This window comes from Dipodomys merriami, unplaced genomic scaffold (genome assembly GCF_024711535.1).
Source record: "Dipodomys merriami isolate MVZ:Mamm:240054 unplaced genomic scaffold, mDipMer1.0.p SCAF_5, whole genome shotgun sequence".
NCBI classification, from domain to species: Eukaryota; Metazoa; Chordata; class Mammalia; order Rodentia; family Heteromyidae; genus Dipodomys; species Dipodomys merriami.
The window spans coordinates 74,587,653-74,606,360 of NW_027206068.1; the positions used below are offsets into that span (position 1 = coordinate 74,587,653).

Sequence of the window (18,708 nt, forward strand, 5' to 3'; positions counted from 1 at the left end):
TCTGGAACAAATCACACCCAGAATCCTGGGTAGGAGGTGAAGCGCAAGGGTACTGGAGCAAAGAGAAAGTGTCAGAGAAGTCAAGTCAGGATGTGAGCTGTAAAGCACTCACTCTATGGTGTCCAGAGCAGAGGGCGAGGACTGAGCATGAGCAGAGCTGAGATATCCCAATCCAATTCAACCTCAACAGACACAGCTTGAAGTCTGAGGAAATCTGTGTGGAGGCCACAATGACAGAGAGATGATGGGAGATGGAGCCCACGCCACTGTAGAAACTGTTCAAAGGCCACAGCAAACAGCTAAAGAGGGAAGGAAAGAGGGGGAGAAGAGACCTCCCAGAAAAGGAAGTGTCTGTATACCCAAAGACAGGACTCTGGGAAGCAGCACTATGGCTTGGGTGTGTCCAGTTTTCTAGTGTTAGAAACAATGTTTGGTAATGGTATTAGGGATGGGGTCTTTCAGAATAATCAGGATTAGGTGAGATCATGAGGGTTGGTGCTCACGATGACACCAGTGGAATTCAGGAGACCTGAGCCAGGACCTTGTCTCTCAGGAGACGTCCTCTAGTGCCTCAGGACTGTGGAGTCCTGCTAATAAGGAAGTTCTCACTAGATGTGTCTCCTTGACTGCCCAGCCTCCAGAAAAGAAAGAAATTTCTTTACAAATTATCTTGTCTATAGTATTCAGTTTTAGAAAAAAAAAAAAAGGAGTAAGCCCTGGTGGCCAATTTCCCAAACATGCTTTCAGTAACCTCATGAACACGAGGAGGTAGGCTGGTGGAAGAAGTTTTTAGGAGAGTGAGCAAAGACCGGTGGGAGATGACCCACACTTGCTCCCTACTGAGGTCATCTGTAAAGGGCAGAGAAATGAGGCAGTCACCGAGAGATGCCAAAGTCTCACGGGGCCAACACGGAACTGTTTGTTGCCCTTAAGGAGGTGGCATGGGGCAATGCGTAAGGCCTTAGGCCTTGGACCACAGCGTAGACAAATGAGTAGATACCAGGGTGAATACAAAGAAGCCAGAGCAGGTTCAGGCAGATGGGCAGCTAATGTGGAATAACCACAGAAGAGGGACTGAAATGAGGATGAGTGAAGAGAAAACTGGAAGGATGGGTGACAGGTCAGAGTGTCATGCTAAGAATGGAGATGGGAAGGGTTACAGTGACTTCATCCATACAAGGGCCAAGAACCACCCATGTGGACACTGCCTCAGCAATGAATAAGGGCAGGAGGAGGAGCAAGAAGCGGTGAGAGGGGCTGGGAAGGTGGCTCAGTGGTAGAGTGCTTGCCTCACATGCATGAGGCCCTGGGTTCGATTCCTTAACACCACATAAACAGAAAAAAAATGGAAGTGGCGCTGTGGCTCAAGTGGTAGAGTGCTAGCCTTGAGCTGAAGAGTGCAGGGAGAGTGCCCAGGCCCAGAGTTCAAGCCCCACGATCGACAAGAAAAAAACCCCAAAAAACAAAAAGCAAAACAAGAAGGGTGAGAGGTACTCAGAGGTCCAAGCAATCCTGAGCTCCCAGGGCGGGATTTCTAGAGAGGAGGGAGGGAGGCTGGCAGAGGTACTGTCTAGAGTATCATCATAGCAAGCAAACAGTACTTGAGGGAGCACCAGCCATATTAGGCCTAGAGGTCTTGCTGGGCACTGTGGATCCCGTAAAGATCTGTGCAAGAGTTACAGGGGGTGAGAAAAAAGGAGATGAGGGCTGACAGGGGTATGGATCAAGACATATAGAGCTGAGGGCCAAGTGGGGATCCTGGAGGCTTGGGACTGAGGACAGCGAGCAAGGCTGTAAGGGATTCTTGCCAACAAGGTCAAGTGGACAGCCAGTATTGGAAAGGGTCTTATCAGTAAGTGCTTATCTTTGGGCCCCCACTTACCCTCACTGACGATGGCATAGGAGCCAGGGAAGGTTCCAGATATGCAACAAACACAATGCAAACAGTCACCCTGCCCTCCTACCCAGGTTCAGAAGTGGAGGCTGCCTCTCCTGGGCCTCCTCCAGGCAAACCTTTCTACCCTGCAGTCGTCACACTGTCCTCGACATCTAGAGGACTCTCAAAGTTCACCTGTTGAACTACACTGCTAAGACTGTCAGTAACAAGCTGGCAGTATGGTCAGCCCTATAACCTGCTTCTGCCCTTGATAAAATCCATATCTAATTGAGCTGAAGCGACAAACATGGAGACTGCATTTGAACATATATGAATTAACCACAGGAGGACTTCTGAGCAAGTGTCAGAGAAAGAGAAACCAAGGTAGGTGGTCAGGCAATGAGACAGTCAAGAGGGGAAGCAGAGGCTAAACAGAGGCAGAATCTTTCTGGCTAAATTATTCAGCAGATTTCTTTAGGAATCTGGCTTTTCTCATATATTCCTTCCCTAACTTGCAAAGGTGCTAATTAGCTCCAAGGAAACCTGACATGCGGCTAGCCTGTGTCCACATTCACCTTAAGTGAGTGCAGGGCTCCAATCATATACAGCTTCCCAATGGGTTTATATTCAGCAACTACAACTGCACGTAAGGACAACTGTGAGGATTCTTTGCAAAACTGAATGAATCTGTCTCCAACATGCTACTATCTTCCCTGTCACTGTTCTCTTCTCTCATCTCCTAATTCTGCATCCCTGGTTCAAATCTGGTATGGCTGCCTGGATGGAAAGTACTAGCTGGGAGAGAATGGGGTGAGTAGGTTAGAAGTTATAACTCAACTCCGAAAGACTTAGATGTCAAACATCAAGGTCAAGGCTAACTTTCTCCAGGAAACCTGGAAATAAGAAACACTGCTCTTGGCCCTCTGCTGCTACCTCCATCCCAATACCTGGTATTCCCTAGCCATCTCCCAACCCTTCACCTGGACTTGGGTCCACAGGAACTTCTGGAACCTTGGGACCAGCACGACGCCAGCTGCAGGGCTCCTTGCCTTGTTCAATCTGGGAGAGGACCTCAGGCTTGGAGATGGCATAGTCTAAGGAAAGACATGAAGTTAACCTGTGCTGTGTTCATGTCAGACAGGGACAGGTAGCTGGAAAACTAAGAACAGTCTAGAAATGAAACGCCTAGGGCTTGAGTCCAGGACTTGGATGCTGTCCCTAGGATTTTTTGCTCATGGCTAGCATTCTACTACTTGAGCCAGAGCTCCACTTCCACTTTTTGCTGGTTAATGAGAGATAAAGAGTCTCATGGACTATCTTGCCTAGGCTGGCTTCAAGCTGCAATCCTTGAATTTCAGCCTTCTCAGCTAGGATTAAAGTTGTGAGCCACTTGTGCCCAGCTAGAAATGAACTATCTTAACTGGGATAGAACAGTGGTTCTCAAGAGTAGGCAATTTTGGAGGCTGGAAAGGTGGCTCAGTGGAGTACTTGCCTTGCATGCATGAGGCCCTGGGTTCAATTTCTCAGCACCACATAAACAGAAAAAACCAGAAGTGGCGCTGTGGCTTAAGTGGTAGAATGCTCGCCTTGAGCTGAAGAGCTCAGGGACAGCGCCCAGGCCCAGAGTTCAAGCCCAGGACTGGCAAAAAAAAAAAAAAAAAAAAAAAAAAGAGTAGGCAACTTTTGCTGCTGTCTGGAGATGATCTTGTGTAGAGTTCAAGGGGTGAGAAGGCATTGGTGGGCAGAGACTAGGGTTGCTGTTGAACATCTGGCTATATACAACAGCTCCTAAGCAACAATTATCTAGTCCTAAGTATAAGTGATGCTGGCTACACAGCTTCTGGATAAAGTTGGGATACACATCTATCTGCAAACTAGAATATAACATCCCATCTGCAACCATTCCCATCCCCACCAAACATATCTGATTGCCCTTTGCTCTGGGGTCACACAGAAGCCATCATGAGAGGAAAAAAGGCCAAGAAGAAACAGAATCCAGGCCCTTCCTGGGCAGTTCCCTTGGGGGCTGGGGCAAGACAGGCTTTGGGACACGGAAGCAATGTGTTCTGCAAGAGGCAATGTTCTCCACAAACCCTGTGGTTTGTTATGACTGGAAAGAAGTCCTTTTCCAGTGTGGGGTGGTAACTTCACCCAAGGGTCTCAGCAAGAAGAGATGTCCATCTCTGGACCTGTAAGGAAAGGGGCCTGCCTCCTTCATTCTGCCACTCCAGCAGACAGAAGGGAGTATGTGACCTGCCATCCTGTACCACCATTAGGAGGAGGGATTCTCTTTGCTCAGCGTTATCTGGGGATTTATATTTCACTGAGAAGAAAAGAAGCAGCATGGAGAGAAGTCTAGAGTCTTGTAAAATCCCACTTAATGGAGGCATACACATCAGGTCTTACCCAGGGACACCAGCGTCTCGTAGTTGCCCCGCATCACGTGCTTGTAGAGCTCTTTCTGCCAGTCCTCCAGCTTGCCCCATTCCTGTTCAGAGAAATACAAGGCCACATCATCAAAGGTCAGGGGCACCTGGAACCACAAGGGTCACCTCGCCTACCCACACGCTCACAGGCATGGGCCCTTGGGCTCCCCACTCCAGGGCATCCAGAGGCTACCTTGGGGGCCTCTCCTTTGCTGCCCGGGGGCAGCCGCAGGATCCAGAAGTTCCTGTTCCGCAGCAGGTTCTCCACGTTCTCTAGACGCCGCTGCAGCAGCCCGTACTCCTGCAGCAGGGTCCCCAGCACGGCCCACTTGCCCTCCAGCTGGTTCCCAAACTCTACAGCGGTCTTCTCGCAGTCGGCCAGCTTCTTCTCTGCCATCCCAGTTCGACCTTCTAGGGAAAGCAATCGAGCAGCCTGTGATTCAATCTTCCTCTCCATGGCCTGAATTGTAGCTGCCATTGTCCACGGGGAAATCTTTCAGAAATAAGAGAAATCAGCATTATTCATTGCATCTGCTTGCTCTGTGGGCCTATCTCCTCTAGGCCTCAGGGCGCGAGGCGATGAGTGGGAAGCACGTTATCTGGGAGAAGTGGAGATACCCTGTATCATGCACCAGTTCTCAACTTGGACACCTCTGTATCTCAAGTGTGGCCTGTGTCTGGCAGGCTCCTCGCCTCCAGGATCTCCAGCACACTGCTGACTCCTATCTTGGGGCATACCCATCCTGTCTGGTCATTTCCTGCATGCCCCTATCCCATGAGCACCCCGCACTACTGCATCTTTTCACAGCACAGGGCTTGACATATGGCAGGCACTCAGTGAGATTTTGCAAAATAAACAGTGACTTAGCATTGCTGGGGCGGTTCAGTGGAGAAATGGTAAACTGCAGATTTACTAGTGCCCAGTCTGCACGCTTGTCATGAGCACACAGGAACCATCTACGATGATGACCCAGCAAAAACCCAGCTGCTTCACCGAGAGGCACAAACAAGACTGTTGCTCAACTGCTTTTTTATAAAAGCATCTCCTATTCCTTGATAAATAGAAAAGCCTAAAGGCCAAGTCTTATTCCAGGACAAATCTGACTTGGTCCTTACTTAACTAACCCTCCCTGACAAGCTAAATTTGCTGAAAATCTCAAGTCGATTAAAGAGCTGAATTTTTTTTTTTTTGACACTGCTCAAACCCCTTGAAATTCTGACTTTTTCTCCCTCAGTTTCCGCTGTCTCACACATCAAGAAGATGGGGACCAGTAACATAACCTAAAGCCTGACCAGAACAGACATGTACACAAGGTCTGCTTTCATACATGAAGCAATAACCAAAAAACATGGTGCTCCTGTCACTGGAAACTAACAGAAGCTTGATCAACCACCAGCTGGGGATGAAGACCTAGTATAATTCTGGTGGGAGGCTGGACTACTGGCTGCACCTTCTGGGCAGACAGGAACTCCTACTATAGCATGCCTGAAGATAGATTGTCCTTATAACATTGTAGAAATGCATTCTTGAACAGAAGCCTGGCAACTACTTGCAAAGTAGTGACTTCGAGGAACCAGCATGCGGATTCATTAGAGTCACTGTGAAGCAGAACATGGAGTCACTTCAGAAAATGAGGACAAAAGAAGAGCAGAAAAATCTGCCTAGATTGTACACAAGAGGTTCTGGGTCTGCCTGACCAAGGCAGGACTCCTGCTGGGTGTCAAAGGATGGGCACAGAGCTGCTGGAGGGGAAAGACTGGTGAGGAAGAGAGCCTTACTCTCTAAAGAGGCCTGGACAGGCAAACAGGGCTCTGGGCTTGGGGACTGGGATCAACCCTGACTGGGGTCATGCCAGCTCCAATCTATCCCAGCCTCCCCTTAGCATTTTGCCCCCTTCTCCTTACCCTCTGAAATCCTACCTCTGCTTCAAATGGATGGCTGCAATCTTTCATGTTCATGGGGACTGTGAACCTGAAGCCTTCACTTGTCTAGGGACAGGTAGGGGCTGGGTTGTATTGCAGCCCTGCACCTTAAGGCAGAGTGGCCAGGAAGCTGAAGCTCTGGGGTTCTGCTGGTATAAAGGGTGCCAGATCCTCCTACAGTTCACCCAACTGACCAAGGCCAGGCCTTCCAATCCCTTCCACCTCTGCAGCCTCATAGCAAAGCCCTCTCTTCCAGGCCCATGGACTTCTGTGTGTTCTTGCACTATCTGGTCTTCATATGCCTTTGCCCTAAGCCCTCGCTGCTTCCTGGAAAGATCCACGAGATCTAGCTCCGCCTGGAGAGCCTAGCTTAAATCCCAGCAGCACAGAATGCGGGGCTGAGCGGGGCAGGCAGGGTCTGCGGCACAGCCCCCGGCCCCTGTCCCCACCGTGTGCTTCCTCTGGATGTGGCGGGCCGCTTTCTTCCGGTGCTGCCGATGATTGTTACCGGTATACCCGGCAGCTTCCCATCGGGTCCTCGAACTGGGAACGACCGTGTCCTCCCACCACTGCCCAGCTGTGTGATCGTGGACAAGTTAACTTCTCCGGGTCTCTGGCTTTCCTTTAGTACGGCAGGCAGTCTCGGCACCGACCCCCGTGGGTTTTCGGGGAGGACAAAATAACGCCTACACGGGGCCGAGTACGGTGCCCGGCGCGACGAACGCGCGCCTCCCCGCCGCGCGGCCGCGGGCGAGCCGGGCACGTAGTGGGGCGCTCGGGGTCTGCGGAATCGACGCCGCGCGCCGCCCAGGTGCCACCAGGCCGCTGGGGGGAGCTGGGGGGGGAGGCACGGGCCGATCGCCCGGCAGAGAAAGGAGCGCGGGCGGGGGGCGCGGACGCCGCGGGGCCGGCGGCCGCGGCAGGGCCGGGAAGCCCCGCGGGCTGCGGGACTCGGCGCGGGGCGAGCTCCGGCGCCGCGCCGGGACGGCCGTTCCGCCCCCCCCCCCCCCCGCCCGGCTCGGCTCCGCCCGGCCCGGGCTGCGGGGTCTGGTCGGCGGGCGCCGTAGGCCCCGGCGGACCCCGCGCCCCGCTCGCCAGCGCTCCAGGCTCGGCGGCCCGGCCCGGCCCGGTTCCCGGAACTCCTCCCTAGGGCCTGCGGTGCCGTGCGCCGGGCCCGGGCCGCCCGGGGCCCCAGGCCGCGCGTCCGAGCGCGCGAGCCGCCCTTACCGGAGCCGCGGCCGCCTCGGCCATGGCCCTGCGCTGTCCGGCCCGGCGCGGAGGAAGTCGCCGCCGCGGCGCAGGCCCCGCCGCCGGGTCCTCTCCGCGGGCGTCGCAGCCCGAGCCTGCGTTCCCCGGCCGCGCTGCTCGGTGGCCGGCCTGCCGCCGCCGCTCCGCCCGCAGACGCACCGCTGCCGTCAGCGCCCGGCCGGTCCACACTGCATCCTGGGAGCCGGCGCCGCGGCCCGGCCGACGAAGGCCTGTGAGGCTTCCTGGAGGCAGCGCGGCCGCACAGCCCCACCTGCAGCCAGAGAGGCGAACGGCAGCGCGACGCCCGCCCGTCCGCCCGCGGCCCCGCCGCGTCTCGCCCCGCCCCGCCCCCGCCGGCGGCCCCGCCCCCGCCCCAGCGGGCCCGCCCCGATGACGCCCCGCCCCCACGTCGCCCCGCCCCCGCCGGCCCGCGGGAACTGACCTCCCGGGACCAGCAGGCTCCCTCGCCCACCGTTCCGGGGCCGCGCCGCGCTCGTCCGCGGCCGCGCGCTGAGTCACTGCCCAGGCCCCGCCGCGCGTCCGCGGGACTCGGCTACCGCGAATCTCCGGTCCCCCGCTCCGTGGCGCCGCCCGGCCCGGCCCGGCCGGCGGGCGAGCTGGGGACCTGGGGAGCGGGGCCACCCAGCGCGGCCCGGCACGGTCTCCCCGAGGCTTTGGGGGCCGGGCACGCTGTGCTTGCTTTGGAATGGAGCAGGTTCTTCCAACAAGAGGAAGAAAAGATAGGCAAAGCCCGCCGGGCAGTCGGGCAAAACGTCCCCACGACGGGTCTGTTACTGAGGGTGAGTATTTCCGTGGACCGAGTCCTGAGCCCCGGGCCATCGCTCTTATTTTGGTAAGGAAGTTGGTGGGCAGCGTGCAGGCCTGCCCAGCGCTTCCCCCGTGTGTGCAAGTGATAGCATGTGGGTAAACATAAACCAAATGGTATCTTCAATCATGTTACGGAGGCATGTGGGTTGTACATTCTCTGTATACCGTATGTAATACCTTTTGGAAGCGAACACATGAAATGGAGGCTGAGTCGCTTCCTCAGGTGAGGCCACAGTCCGTTTTTTTTTTTTTTTTTAATGCACTTTGTAACTTTTTGTAATTCATGTTTTTATTTGGCTATCACGAGAATATTCTCAGGTAGGGAGAGAAAGTCGTAAAAAAAATAAAAATAAAAACCATTAAAACGCCAACCAGGTTGGAAAGAACCCGGTGTGGGCCCTCCTGTGGTGCCCAGGGGGCATTGTCCTTCAGAATTCCCTCTGGAGCGAGTCCCTGGGCGCTTACTCTTGACCTGATGTACGGTGCAGAGGATCATACCAGATGCATTTTTCTCAATGTATAAAAATAGAATTCTTTCTGGCTCTTGTCTTTGAGGAAGCTATTACTCCTATTCTTTGGGGGAGGCCTGCTCCCTATATTTGACTTTCCCCTTTAATATATTTTTGTTGTTGCTGAATTTAAGAATTTTACAGAAAATGCAAACAAAAGTCAACACTACCACAAAAAAACTATGTACAGAATATGTCACTCTTTGATGGTTGATCTTTTTCTATACTTTTATTGCATGAGACTTTTATTTTTCTATTAAAAAACTCTTGTTTGGTGGAACTACTAAGGCTTGAACTCAGGGCCTGGGCACTGTCCCTTTGCTGCTTCTGCTCAAGATTGGCAATTTTTTTTTTTTTTTTTTTTTTTTTTTTTTTTGTCGTGGAGCTTGAACTCTGGGCCTGGGCGCTGTCCCTAAGCTCTTCAGCTCAGGGCGAGCTCTCTACCACTTGAGCCATAGCACCACTTCTGGTTTTCTGAGTAGTTTATTGGAGATTAGAGTCTCACGGAGTTTCTTGCCTGAGCTGGCTTTGAACCACGATCCTCAAATCTCAGCCTCTTCAGTAGCTAGGATTATAGGCATGAGCCACTGGTGCCCTGCTTAACATTGGCATTCTACTATTTGAGCCACAACTCCACTTCTGGCTTCTTGCAGGTTACTTAGAAATAAGAGTCTTATGGACTTTTATTCTCAGGCCAGTTTTGAACCATGATCCTCATATTTCAGTTACCCTGTATTATTAAGAATCCCCCTCCCCAGGTAAAATTAAACGGGGAACAGCAAAGAAAATTAAATGGGAAGAGGATCAAACTGAATGGCAGCTTCTGCACAGTGGTCCAACCCTTTGGTGGAATGCCACAGTGGGGGGGGGGGGCGGGGAAAGGGCTGATTTCACATCATCTAGTGACCCCACCCTATGGGATAAAACCCAAGACCCTACAGCTTCCCGACAGTCCATTCTTACCCAACTGCCAACCACTCACCCTCAGGTATAATTCTGCTTTCCTAATAAATCACTCTTCAGCATCCTCTTACTCTTCCTATTCTTTTACTGCACCATCCTAATCTTTTGTAAGAACTGAGGAACATCTGGAACATTCCAGCCATGGATAATAGTTCTTGGTTAAGTCAATTGGTTTCTTGTCTACTGTAAGGTGGACAGTTTGGAGTAGGTCTGGAAATGTCTCTGAATCCTGCCTCCTCAGAGGAGATTTTGAACTTCGTAGGCAGTTAGGGAGGGACAGCACCTGGTTGGAGGTGACACCCCTCTTCTTCCTGGGGACTCTCGGGAAAGTGGAAATGCTCATGGAACCCACACCATCCCCTCTGCTTCCAGAAAGTCTTGGTGGAGCCTGTACTCCCCTCTCTAGGAAAGTGAGAAAACACCTCTGAGAGAGCAAAGACCTTCATGAGTCTGGAGCAGACCCCAGAGGGGACAGATGCCCCCTCTGCTTGAGGTATGGTGAGCGATGACCCAGCCTGATGCCACAGCAGCCAAGACTCACCAAAAGGACTAAACAGAGGGACCTCACAGGCCTACAGTAGGCCATTGGATTCCAGGCCCCACTTCTCAATTGCACAGAGGACGTCTGTGCTCTTCTCCTCATCTGGGAAGTAGTTGAGTCCGACCTCCCAATCAGGAGTTCAGGTTGGCAGTTTATTACAACCTGCAGTAGCTTTCCCTCCATTTCCCCTGACATATTACTCTTACTTTCAAGTAAACTTTGCCTCTACTCCTATTCTGCCTACCTTTTGATTCTTTGATCATCAGAGAAGAAGAACCAGATGCTAGATAGTCACTTCCTTTCACCACTGACTTGCTTTGATATTGGACTCAATTGAAAATCTGCCTCCCTTCTCACTGTGACCTAATTCCTGATGATTATTTGCTACTATTCTCACGACACCCTGTGCTGGCCAGTCCCTTCATGGAGTGGCTGCTTGAGGATTATCTTGGAGAAGGGGGCCTAGTCTTGCTTAAGGAGGCAGGATGTTGGCTTGATGGGACCTTAGTGCTTTGATGATGGGATTTTCCTCGCCTCTAGAGGGCCTAAACGGGAGGGGCAGGGTGCTGCTAGGAGTCCCCCAGAAGAATCTTTCCCAAGGTAGGGCTTCTGTTTGGGTTGGTTCTTATTATCCAATGGGAGATGACCCTTTTGAACAAAGTTGACACCCCCCAACCCCAGAGGGCCAGCGGGCAGATGACATTGTCAGGTTAACTCTCAATTTTCAATAAAAAATTACCATCAACTTTAGGAGGAATTGCTATAGATTACTTTATTTCCAAAGAAGCTGTGGGAATGAGAAACCTTCAGATTACATGTTCCCATTGTCTACTCTGGCCTCTTTTGGGGATAGGTTTTCCACTTGGCCAAGGATCATAACTTGTTTATCTTTGTATTCCCCAAAGTTAGCCAACCCTGTGCTGCACAACTGATAAGAAAATATACACTGCATACATTTAAATGTATATGTATTGATTGATAGCATACATGAAGCTTGAACTGTATCTTGCAGAATTTTAATAGGTGGAGAGCATTTCGGACCATAGGGTGGTGGTAGAAGTATGAGCTGAGTAAGAGGTCAGAAAAATTCGGGGTGGAAAGGTATAGACCAGGAATCTGATTTGACTAGGATCTGGAATAACAGTGCATCTCTGTTAGTCAGCTTTCTGTCACATCACAAAATAGAGAATTAAATCATAGAGAGAAAAAGATTTATTCTGGCTCCTGAATTTAGATGTTCTTGTCCACGATTGGTGGGTTCATTGCTTTCCAGCCTCTGTTGGGGTGGCTGGATGGCCAGTTGCAGGCAGGCAATGAATGGAAGAAGAGAAACCACTTATCTCATGGCTAGGGTGTAAAAGAGAGTGAGGAGAGGCCTGGGGTCTCCAATCCCCTTTGAGGGCACACTCCTGATGACTCAAAGCTTCAGATTGATTCCCACCTCTTTATTTTTGGCCAGTCCTGGGGCTTGAACTCAGGACCTGGGCACTGTACCTGAGCATCTTTTCGCTCAAGGCTAGCCTTCTACCACTTGAGCCACAGCGCCACTTACGGCTTTTTCTGTGTATGCAGTACTGAGGAATTGAACCCAGGACTTCAGGCATGCTAAGCAAGCACTCTACTACTGAGCAACTCCCACCTCCTGATGGCTCCACTCTGGGGAACAAGCCTTGAACATAAGATCCTAGGGGACTTTCAGCTTCCAAGCTACAGCAGGAGGTTGAACTGGATAATAACCTGAGTGCAAAGGCACTTAAACTGTGTTCAGACTAAAGTATCTAGAGATGGTAACTGTGGTTGGGCAGAAAAGAACCCAAAATGAGGGCTGATAAGAGACTTACCTGAGGTGGTTGATAAATTGTGCGAGAGGTAGAGGAGGTGAGAGATGAGTCAGGAGGCTGTGGCAGCCGTCCAGACAAGAAATGAGAAAAGATCTGAGTAAACACAGCAGCAGTGATAATGGACAGGAGAGAGCAGCAAGGGTGTACCTGCCCAAACCACTGACATTTACATACAGAAGACATCCGGGGCAGCACAGGGTGTTGTGTCTGAATGGAAGAAGAGAGCGCCTGTAACAGAAATGACATGATGGGAGATGAGCATTTGTTGGCATGCTGGGCAGGAGCATTCTACATAGTCATCACCTGGCCTGGATTTCAGACCTGCTCCATTAGTGTTTCTGGTGAAGCTCCACTGAATCAAAATTTCTAGTACAGGGGCTGGGAAGATGGCTCAGTGGTAGAGTGCTTGCCTTGCATGCATGAAGCCCTGAGTTCAATTCCTCAGCACCATATAAGCAGAAAAAGCCGGAAGTGATGCTGTGGCTCAAGTGGTAGAGCACTAGCCTTGAGCTGAAGAGTTGAGGGATAGTGCCCAGGCCCAGAGTTCAGGCCCCACAACCAACAAAAACCACCACAACCAACAAAAACCACCACCACCAACAACAACCAGAAAAAATTTCTAGTACAGTGGAAAACCTGTTTTAAAAAAGGTCTGTCAGGCTGGGAGCTGGTGGTTCATGTCTGTAAACCTTGCTACCCAGGAGGCTGAGATCTGAGGATTGCAGTTCAAAGCCAGCCCAGGCAGGAAAGTCCCTGAGACTTATCTCCAATAAACTACCAGAAAACTGGAAGTGGTGCTGTGGCTAAAGGAGTAGAGCACTCGCCTTGAGCTGAAGAGCTGAGGGACAGCGCCCAGGCCCAGAATTCAAGCCCCATGACTGAAAAGAAACCAACAATAAAAAACAAGTTTGTTAAGTGCCCATGGCTCACACCTGTCATCCCAGATACTTAGGAGGCTGAGGAAGGAAAGTAACTACCAAAAAGTCAGAAGTGGAGCTGGGGCTCAAGTGTTAGAGTGTTAACACACACACACAAGATTCTGTTGAACAAGTATTTTGTATGTGTTGCAGTAAGGGTGAGTGTGGAAAACCATGACTGACCAAGTTTCCTCCTATTTCAGGAATCTACCGCCAAGTATTCCAGCCTCTGTTTACAAAAGGAACAATGGCATGGATGAATGGATGAATTTCTAAGACCTTCCATGACCTTTCCTTCCATCAGTAACAGTGGCTCAATCTGTCCCCACCCGTGTCATGATAAGCAGGAGACTTCCTACGTCTATGCCTTCCCTCATCCAGCCTCCATGTCTCCCAGCCAGCTCCAGGCCCAATTCTTCAAGCCTGCAGAAAACTGCCTCAGTGCACACTCCGATAACTTTAACTTGGGACTATTCATTTGGCACGGAAAGACAAATGATATGTGAGCTAATGGACAGTGTCCTACCTCACCTTATTAATTATAAATTTCTCTACAGCAGAGATTTTACCTTATGTCTCTTGTCTCTCTTTTAGTGCCTATAACCAGGTTAGGTTCAGAAAACAGAAAGGAAGGATTTAGTACAAGTCTTGACTGATGGATGTATGTGGTATGATAAATTGTGATCCTAAGTATTCATTACTTTCCTTTGGTCTAACGTTACTACCCCTCCCCCCCCCCGACCCCCACCCCTCAACCCTTCTAGCATTGCTAGAAAAGTCCAAGGGTGAAGTCACTCAGCATCTGCGAACTGCCCAGAAGAAACGTGAGAAGACTGGTGACCTTGAACATCAGTTCAGGGGACGAGAAATGCAGGAAGCACACGATTCTGATTCCGACTACACAGACGGGGTGTGTGCCTATGAGCTCCTGGGGCACTTCCTATTGTTAGGCAGGTGCAGCATGGCTGGATCTTTATTTTTCCCGCTGCTCCCTTGTGCTTAAGCTTTTCCTTTAAGACCAGTGACACAGCCTAGGTTTTCAAAAAGCTCATGGTAGTTATTGCAGCTCACCAAATATTTCCAGTAGGCTTGCCCTAAGGACCACAGCTGAACTTCTTGGGCACTTCTGGTTCGGTCAGACCACGTGTCAAGTTCAGGCCAATGAGTTGTGCGTGGAAGTATACAACTTAATTACAGGGTAGAGGCCCACACAGGATGACCCCAATATTTGAGAAGGTGACTGCTGCTCTGTTTGGCCTGCATACTGACAAGAAGAGATCTTGAACAGAATCCCCAGCCAGCCCATGATGAACATACGGTATTAGCATGAGACAAACTTCTTCATAATCACTCCCAGGATTTGGGGGTTTCTGGTTATCGCAGCTTACATGTAGTCTATTCTGACTCATAGAAGAACTTGGTGGAAGTTGTCTAGCCATTGGAACCAGTGCCCTCCTGAGCTGTTCAGGCTTGATTTCACTTACATGCCTTTCTCACTACCTCTCCACTACAGGGAGAAGAAGACACTGCCTGAAGGTCTCTTAGAGAATGTGCCCCTGTGGCTATTAGAAAAGAAAAATGTGGGTGAACCTGTAGCTGGCTCTGGGACTCTCTCTCATAGAGCAAGTGCAACTGTTTGAGCAGAATCCGCTGGGGCAAGGTGAGGGTGATGCTCTCCCAGTCTCGGCTGTGAGGAGCTCCTGCCTCTCCAGCTTTTCTGCTGAGAGCTGGGGGACTTGATTGCCCTCAGGGTGGGCTGACTATGGACAAGAGCCTCAGGAACATTCTATACCAGCTCACTCAAGGAGAGAAAAGTGAACATGGGTTCTACAGTGGCCCTCAGCAAGCCAGATGTTGGGCTGAATTGTCTAACAATCCATGTAAACCGTATAGTCTCTTTTATAAAACTTTCATGCTGGTTGAAAGGGCTTTTTTTCCCCCTCCAGTCCTGGGGCTTGAACTCAGGACTTGGGCACTGTCCCTGAGCTTCTTTTGCTCAAGGCTAGCACTCACTCTACCACTTGAGCCACAGTGCCAGTTCCAGCTTTTTGTCTGTGTATGTGGTACTGAGGAATCAAACCCAGGGCTCATGCATGCTAGGCAAGCACTCCACCACTAAGCCACATTTCCAGCCATAGTTGAAGTTTTAAAAGACAATTTTGATGTATTGATCACTAGAAAAAAAAACAAAAAACTGGTGGCTTACTGGTTTAGCTGGCTGCTCTCTGTGCCTCTTTCTAGAAGGGTCAGGTCTCTGAGAAGCATAACTCTGGGGTGCCTCAGACAAGTTGGAAGGAAGATTCTGATGTGCATAGTTAGGGGTGAGGTGGGCACATGATACGTGTGTGGAAGACATTTCAGGGCTCTGATATCCCTGATGGCCTTTGTGTTTTCTAGAATCTTCTTTAGTCTCAGTTACTCTGATAAGGTGATGTTGAAATCTGCCCAACCAAAGAGAGTTGCTGAGTGTCCACAGCTTGGGGAGTGGCCCATGCTGGTGCCCCTGTCCTCCTTGAGGTCAGTGTTATGAACTGTAGGAATGAAGGACTGAACACCAGGGCAGACCGGGCTCCCACAGCAAAGTAGAAGGCCACAGGATTGAACTTACCCAGGAAGGAGTACATCTTCCACCAGCTGAGGATGAAGAGTGCCATAAAAGAATACTTTCGGGGGCTGGGAAGGTGGCTCAGTGGTAGAGCACTTGCCTTGCATGCCTGAGGCCCTGGGTTCGATTCCTCAGCACCACATAAGCAAAAAGAAAAAAGCCGGAAGAGGTGCTGTGGCTCAAGTGGTAGAGTGCTAGCCTTGAGCTGAAGAGCTGAGGAACAGCACCCAGTCCCAGAGTTCAGGCCCCACGATTAAAAAAAAAAAAAAAAAAAGAATACTTTCAGCCAGGCGCCGGTGGCTCACACCTGTCATCCTAGCTACTCAGGAGGCTGAGATCTGAGGATTGCTGTTTAAAGCCAGCCCGGGGAAGGAAAGCCCCCTGAGACTCTTATCTCCAATAAACGACCAGAAAACGAAGTGGCGCTGTGGCTCAAGTGGTAGAGTACTCATCTTGAGCTGAAGAGCTGAGGGACAGCACCCAGGCATAGAGTTCAAGCCCCACAACTGACCAAAAAAAAAAAACAAAAAACAAAAAAACTTTCTTTAAGCAAACTCTCAAAATAGAAAAAAAAATCCAGAATGTATGAAATGAACGTCAGTTCATGTTTAAAAATTTAATAACTGTCCCAGCACTCTATACATGTTTGAAAGAAAGTAGAACAATGAAACCTGTTGCTATTGTTAATAAATGTGGGAAGGGAGGAGGAAGGTGTGAATCTGATCGGGGTGTATCATAAGCAAATATAGTTATGTCAAAATGAAATCTTCTTGGCAATACATAGATGCTAGTTAAAGAGGGAGAAGATGTAAGTTAAAAGAAAGGGGATAGGAAAGACCAAAAAGGTTTAATGTGATCAACATACATTGTATTTGTGTATGGAAATACCACAACAAAGCCCCATATGCTAATAAAATGATTTAAACAGAAAAAAGCTTAATAATGAAAGTTATTGAAATTCTAATTCAATTCTAAGTTCTCAATAGCTTTTGAAAATAGTGTACTAGTTACAAAAAAATTACACTTCCCACCATGTAACTCAGGAGCACAGGTTACCCTAGTGGTGACATTAGTAATTATAATAGAAACAAGCTTATTATTCAGATTCTGACTCAGATTTACAAGGTATTTTGAAGCTTTATAAGGCTGATCCTTGAACCATCAATATTTGATGATCTCATAATGAATACAATATTTCCTTATAGCTTTCAGAGTGGAGGAAAGATGTCACATCAAAGGCTACTTAGACAAAATTAGGGATGTTTTATAGGAACACTGAGTCATCTCTAGCTTGGCTAGGGACAAAATCTACTCAGTAGATACTTATTGAGTTCTTAGCCTGGTATTAAACATGAAGGGTACATAGTCAAGATGACCATATTTTCTACATAAAAACACAGGGCTTGGGGGCATTGCAAAGATTTTTATGTCTCTTGCTGGTGCTTAGAGACAGTCTGAGAGATGTAATATGAATTCCAAATAAAGAAAAAATATTGGAATAATTTATACATCCATCTAGACAAAGGACATCTGAAATTATGAATGACCTAGAAAAATAGATATGCATGCTCATTTGTTCAATACAAACTACCGAGGGTTGAATACAATAATGAAAGCTGCAGTTCTTACCTCAAGGAGCTCACCATCTATGGCTATGCAAATTGATAACAAGAGGGTTAATGTGAAATCAAAGTTGATTTGAGTGGGGAGGGAAAACTAAGTCTTGTCTGGGAATCAGGGAAGGTTTCTCAAACTGGAGGGAGTTAGTTGGACAGTCAAGGCGGCCAAGGAATATTTCAGACAGGAGAGAAAATGTCCAACACATCAGGGCAATGAGGATATATGTAGATGAGGACAAGAAAATTCAGTGTGATTAGAGCGGTGAGTGACTGTAGGATAGAGTGAATGGGGAGATATCAGATGGTCAGATCTCCAGTAATTCTGTTTGTCAAGTTTGAAACTTAGATGCTGTTTTCTAAGCCAAAAGTTGTTAAGCCATGTTAATTACAAACATTTCTTCAGATGAAAATCTGGGGAATACAATATAGAAATCAGACCAGTGAGAGCTTGGTCTGTAGGGGGACTTGACTTCTTTCCCTTGTAACTAGAAAGCTAAGAAGAATCTCCATAGTACATTAAAAAATTAATTTACTTTATTGTTATTATAGAGGTGATGTACAGAGGAATTACAATTACATGAATCAGGTAATGAGTACATTTCCTTTCTTACAGTGTCTTCTGTTCCCTCACTCTTTCCCAGTCCCTCCCCCCAATCTCCACCCACAAGCTGTATAGTTTACTTTCCTTAATGTCCAGTGAGCTCCACGGTTGCACTTTTTCACCCTTTTCTTCTGAGTTCTGTGACCTCCCCTTCCCCACAAAGATATACATATGAATATATAAGGTACAGAAGGTAAAGAAGACAGAATCATCAAAAACTAAAAACTAAAAGCAAAATCTTTTGTTTTCATGTCTTGGAGTTCCTTTCAGTATGTATATTGTTGTTGTATATATGTACATATACTATTACTATTTTTTGCCAGTCCTGTGGCTTGAATTCAGGGCCTGGGCACTGTCCCTGAACCTCTCTGTGCAAAGCTAGCACTCTACCACTTGAGCCACAGCGCCACTTCCAGCTTTTTCTGTTTATGTGGTGCTGAGGAATGGAACCCAGGGCCTCATGCATGCTAGGCAAGCACTCTACCACTGAGCCACACTCCCAGCCCATGTATATTATTTTATGTCAATATGAAGAGGCACTTAGCCATTGTGTCTTCGTGTTTCTCTCCTAAGAGTATTTTCTTTTCGTCTCACTGTGTGTGAGTATCTAGAATCCTTAGTACATTTTTTAAACCTTAATTTAAGAATTGGGATGGAGCTGGACACCAATGACCCACCCCTATAATCTTAGCAACTCAGGAGTTGAGATTTGAGGATCATGGTTCATATCCAGCATGGGCAGGAAAGTTGGTGAGACTTTAATCTCAACCAAAAAGCCATAAGTGGAATTGTGGCTCAAGTAGTAGAGTGT

At 49.1% G+C, this 18,708-nt stretch overlaps 1 protein-coding gene and 1 long non-coding RNA gene across 6 annotated transcripts in view; one reads left to right on the forward strand and one right to left on the reverse strand.

Moving 5' to 3' along the window:
- Window positions 1-18,708, reverse strand: part of Znf746 (zinc finger protein 746) — a 143,718-nt gene that overhangs the window by 17,719 nt on the left and 107,291 nt on the right. Inside the window, exons 1-4 of one of the 5 annotated variants that reach the window (XM_069997018.1) lie at window positions 7,453-7,756; window positions 4,496-4,795; window positions 4,283-4,364; window positions 2,857-2,970 (exon numbers count right to left, since the gene is read on the reverse strand). In XM_069997018.1, the coding sequence (XP_069853119.1) occupies window positions 2,857-2,970; window positions 4,283-4,364; window positions 4,496-4,795; window positions 7,453-7,476 (520 nt within the window). In that variant the 5' untranslated portion in view covers window positions 7,477-7,756. Of the gene's footprint in view, window positions 1-2,856; window positions 2,971-4,282; window positions 4,365-4,495; window positions 4,796-6,222; window positions 6,303-6,674; window positions 6,827-7,452; window positions 7,757-18,708 lie in introns of those variants that run through there. The other 4 variants (XM_069997017.1, XM_069997019.1, XM_069997016.1 and 1 more) reach the window with 4 other exon arrangements.
- On the forward strand, window positions 7,917-13,640 carry LOC138809907 (uncharacterized). Its single transcript, XR_011366972.1, has 2 exons — window positions 7,917-8,273; window positions 13,276-13,640. It is a non-coding gene; the product is annotated as an uncharacterized lncRNA (long non-coding RNA).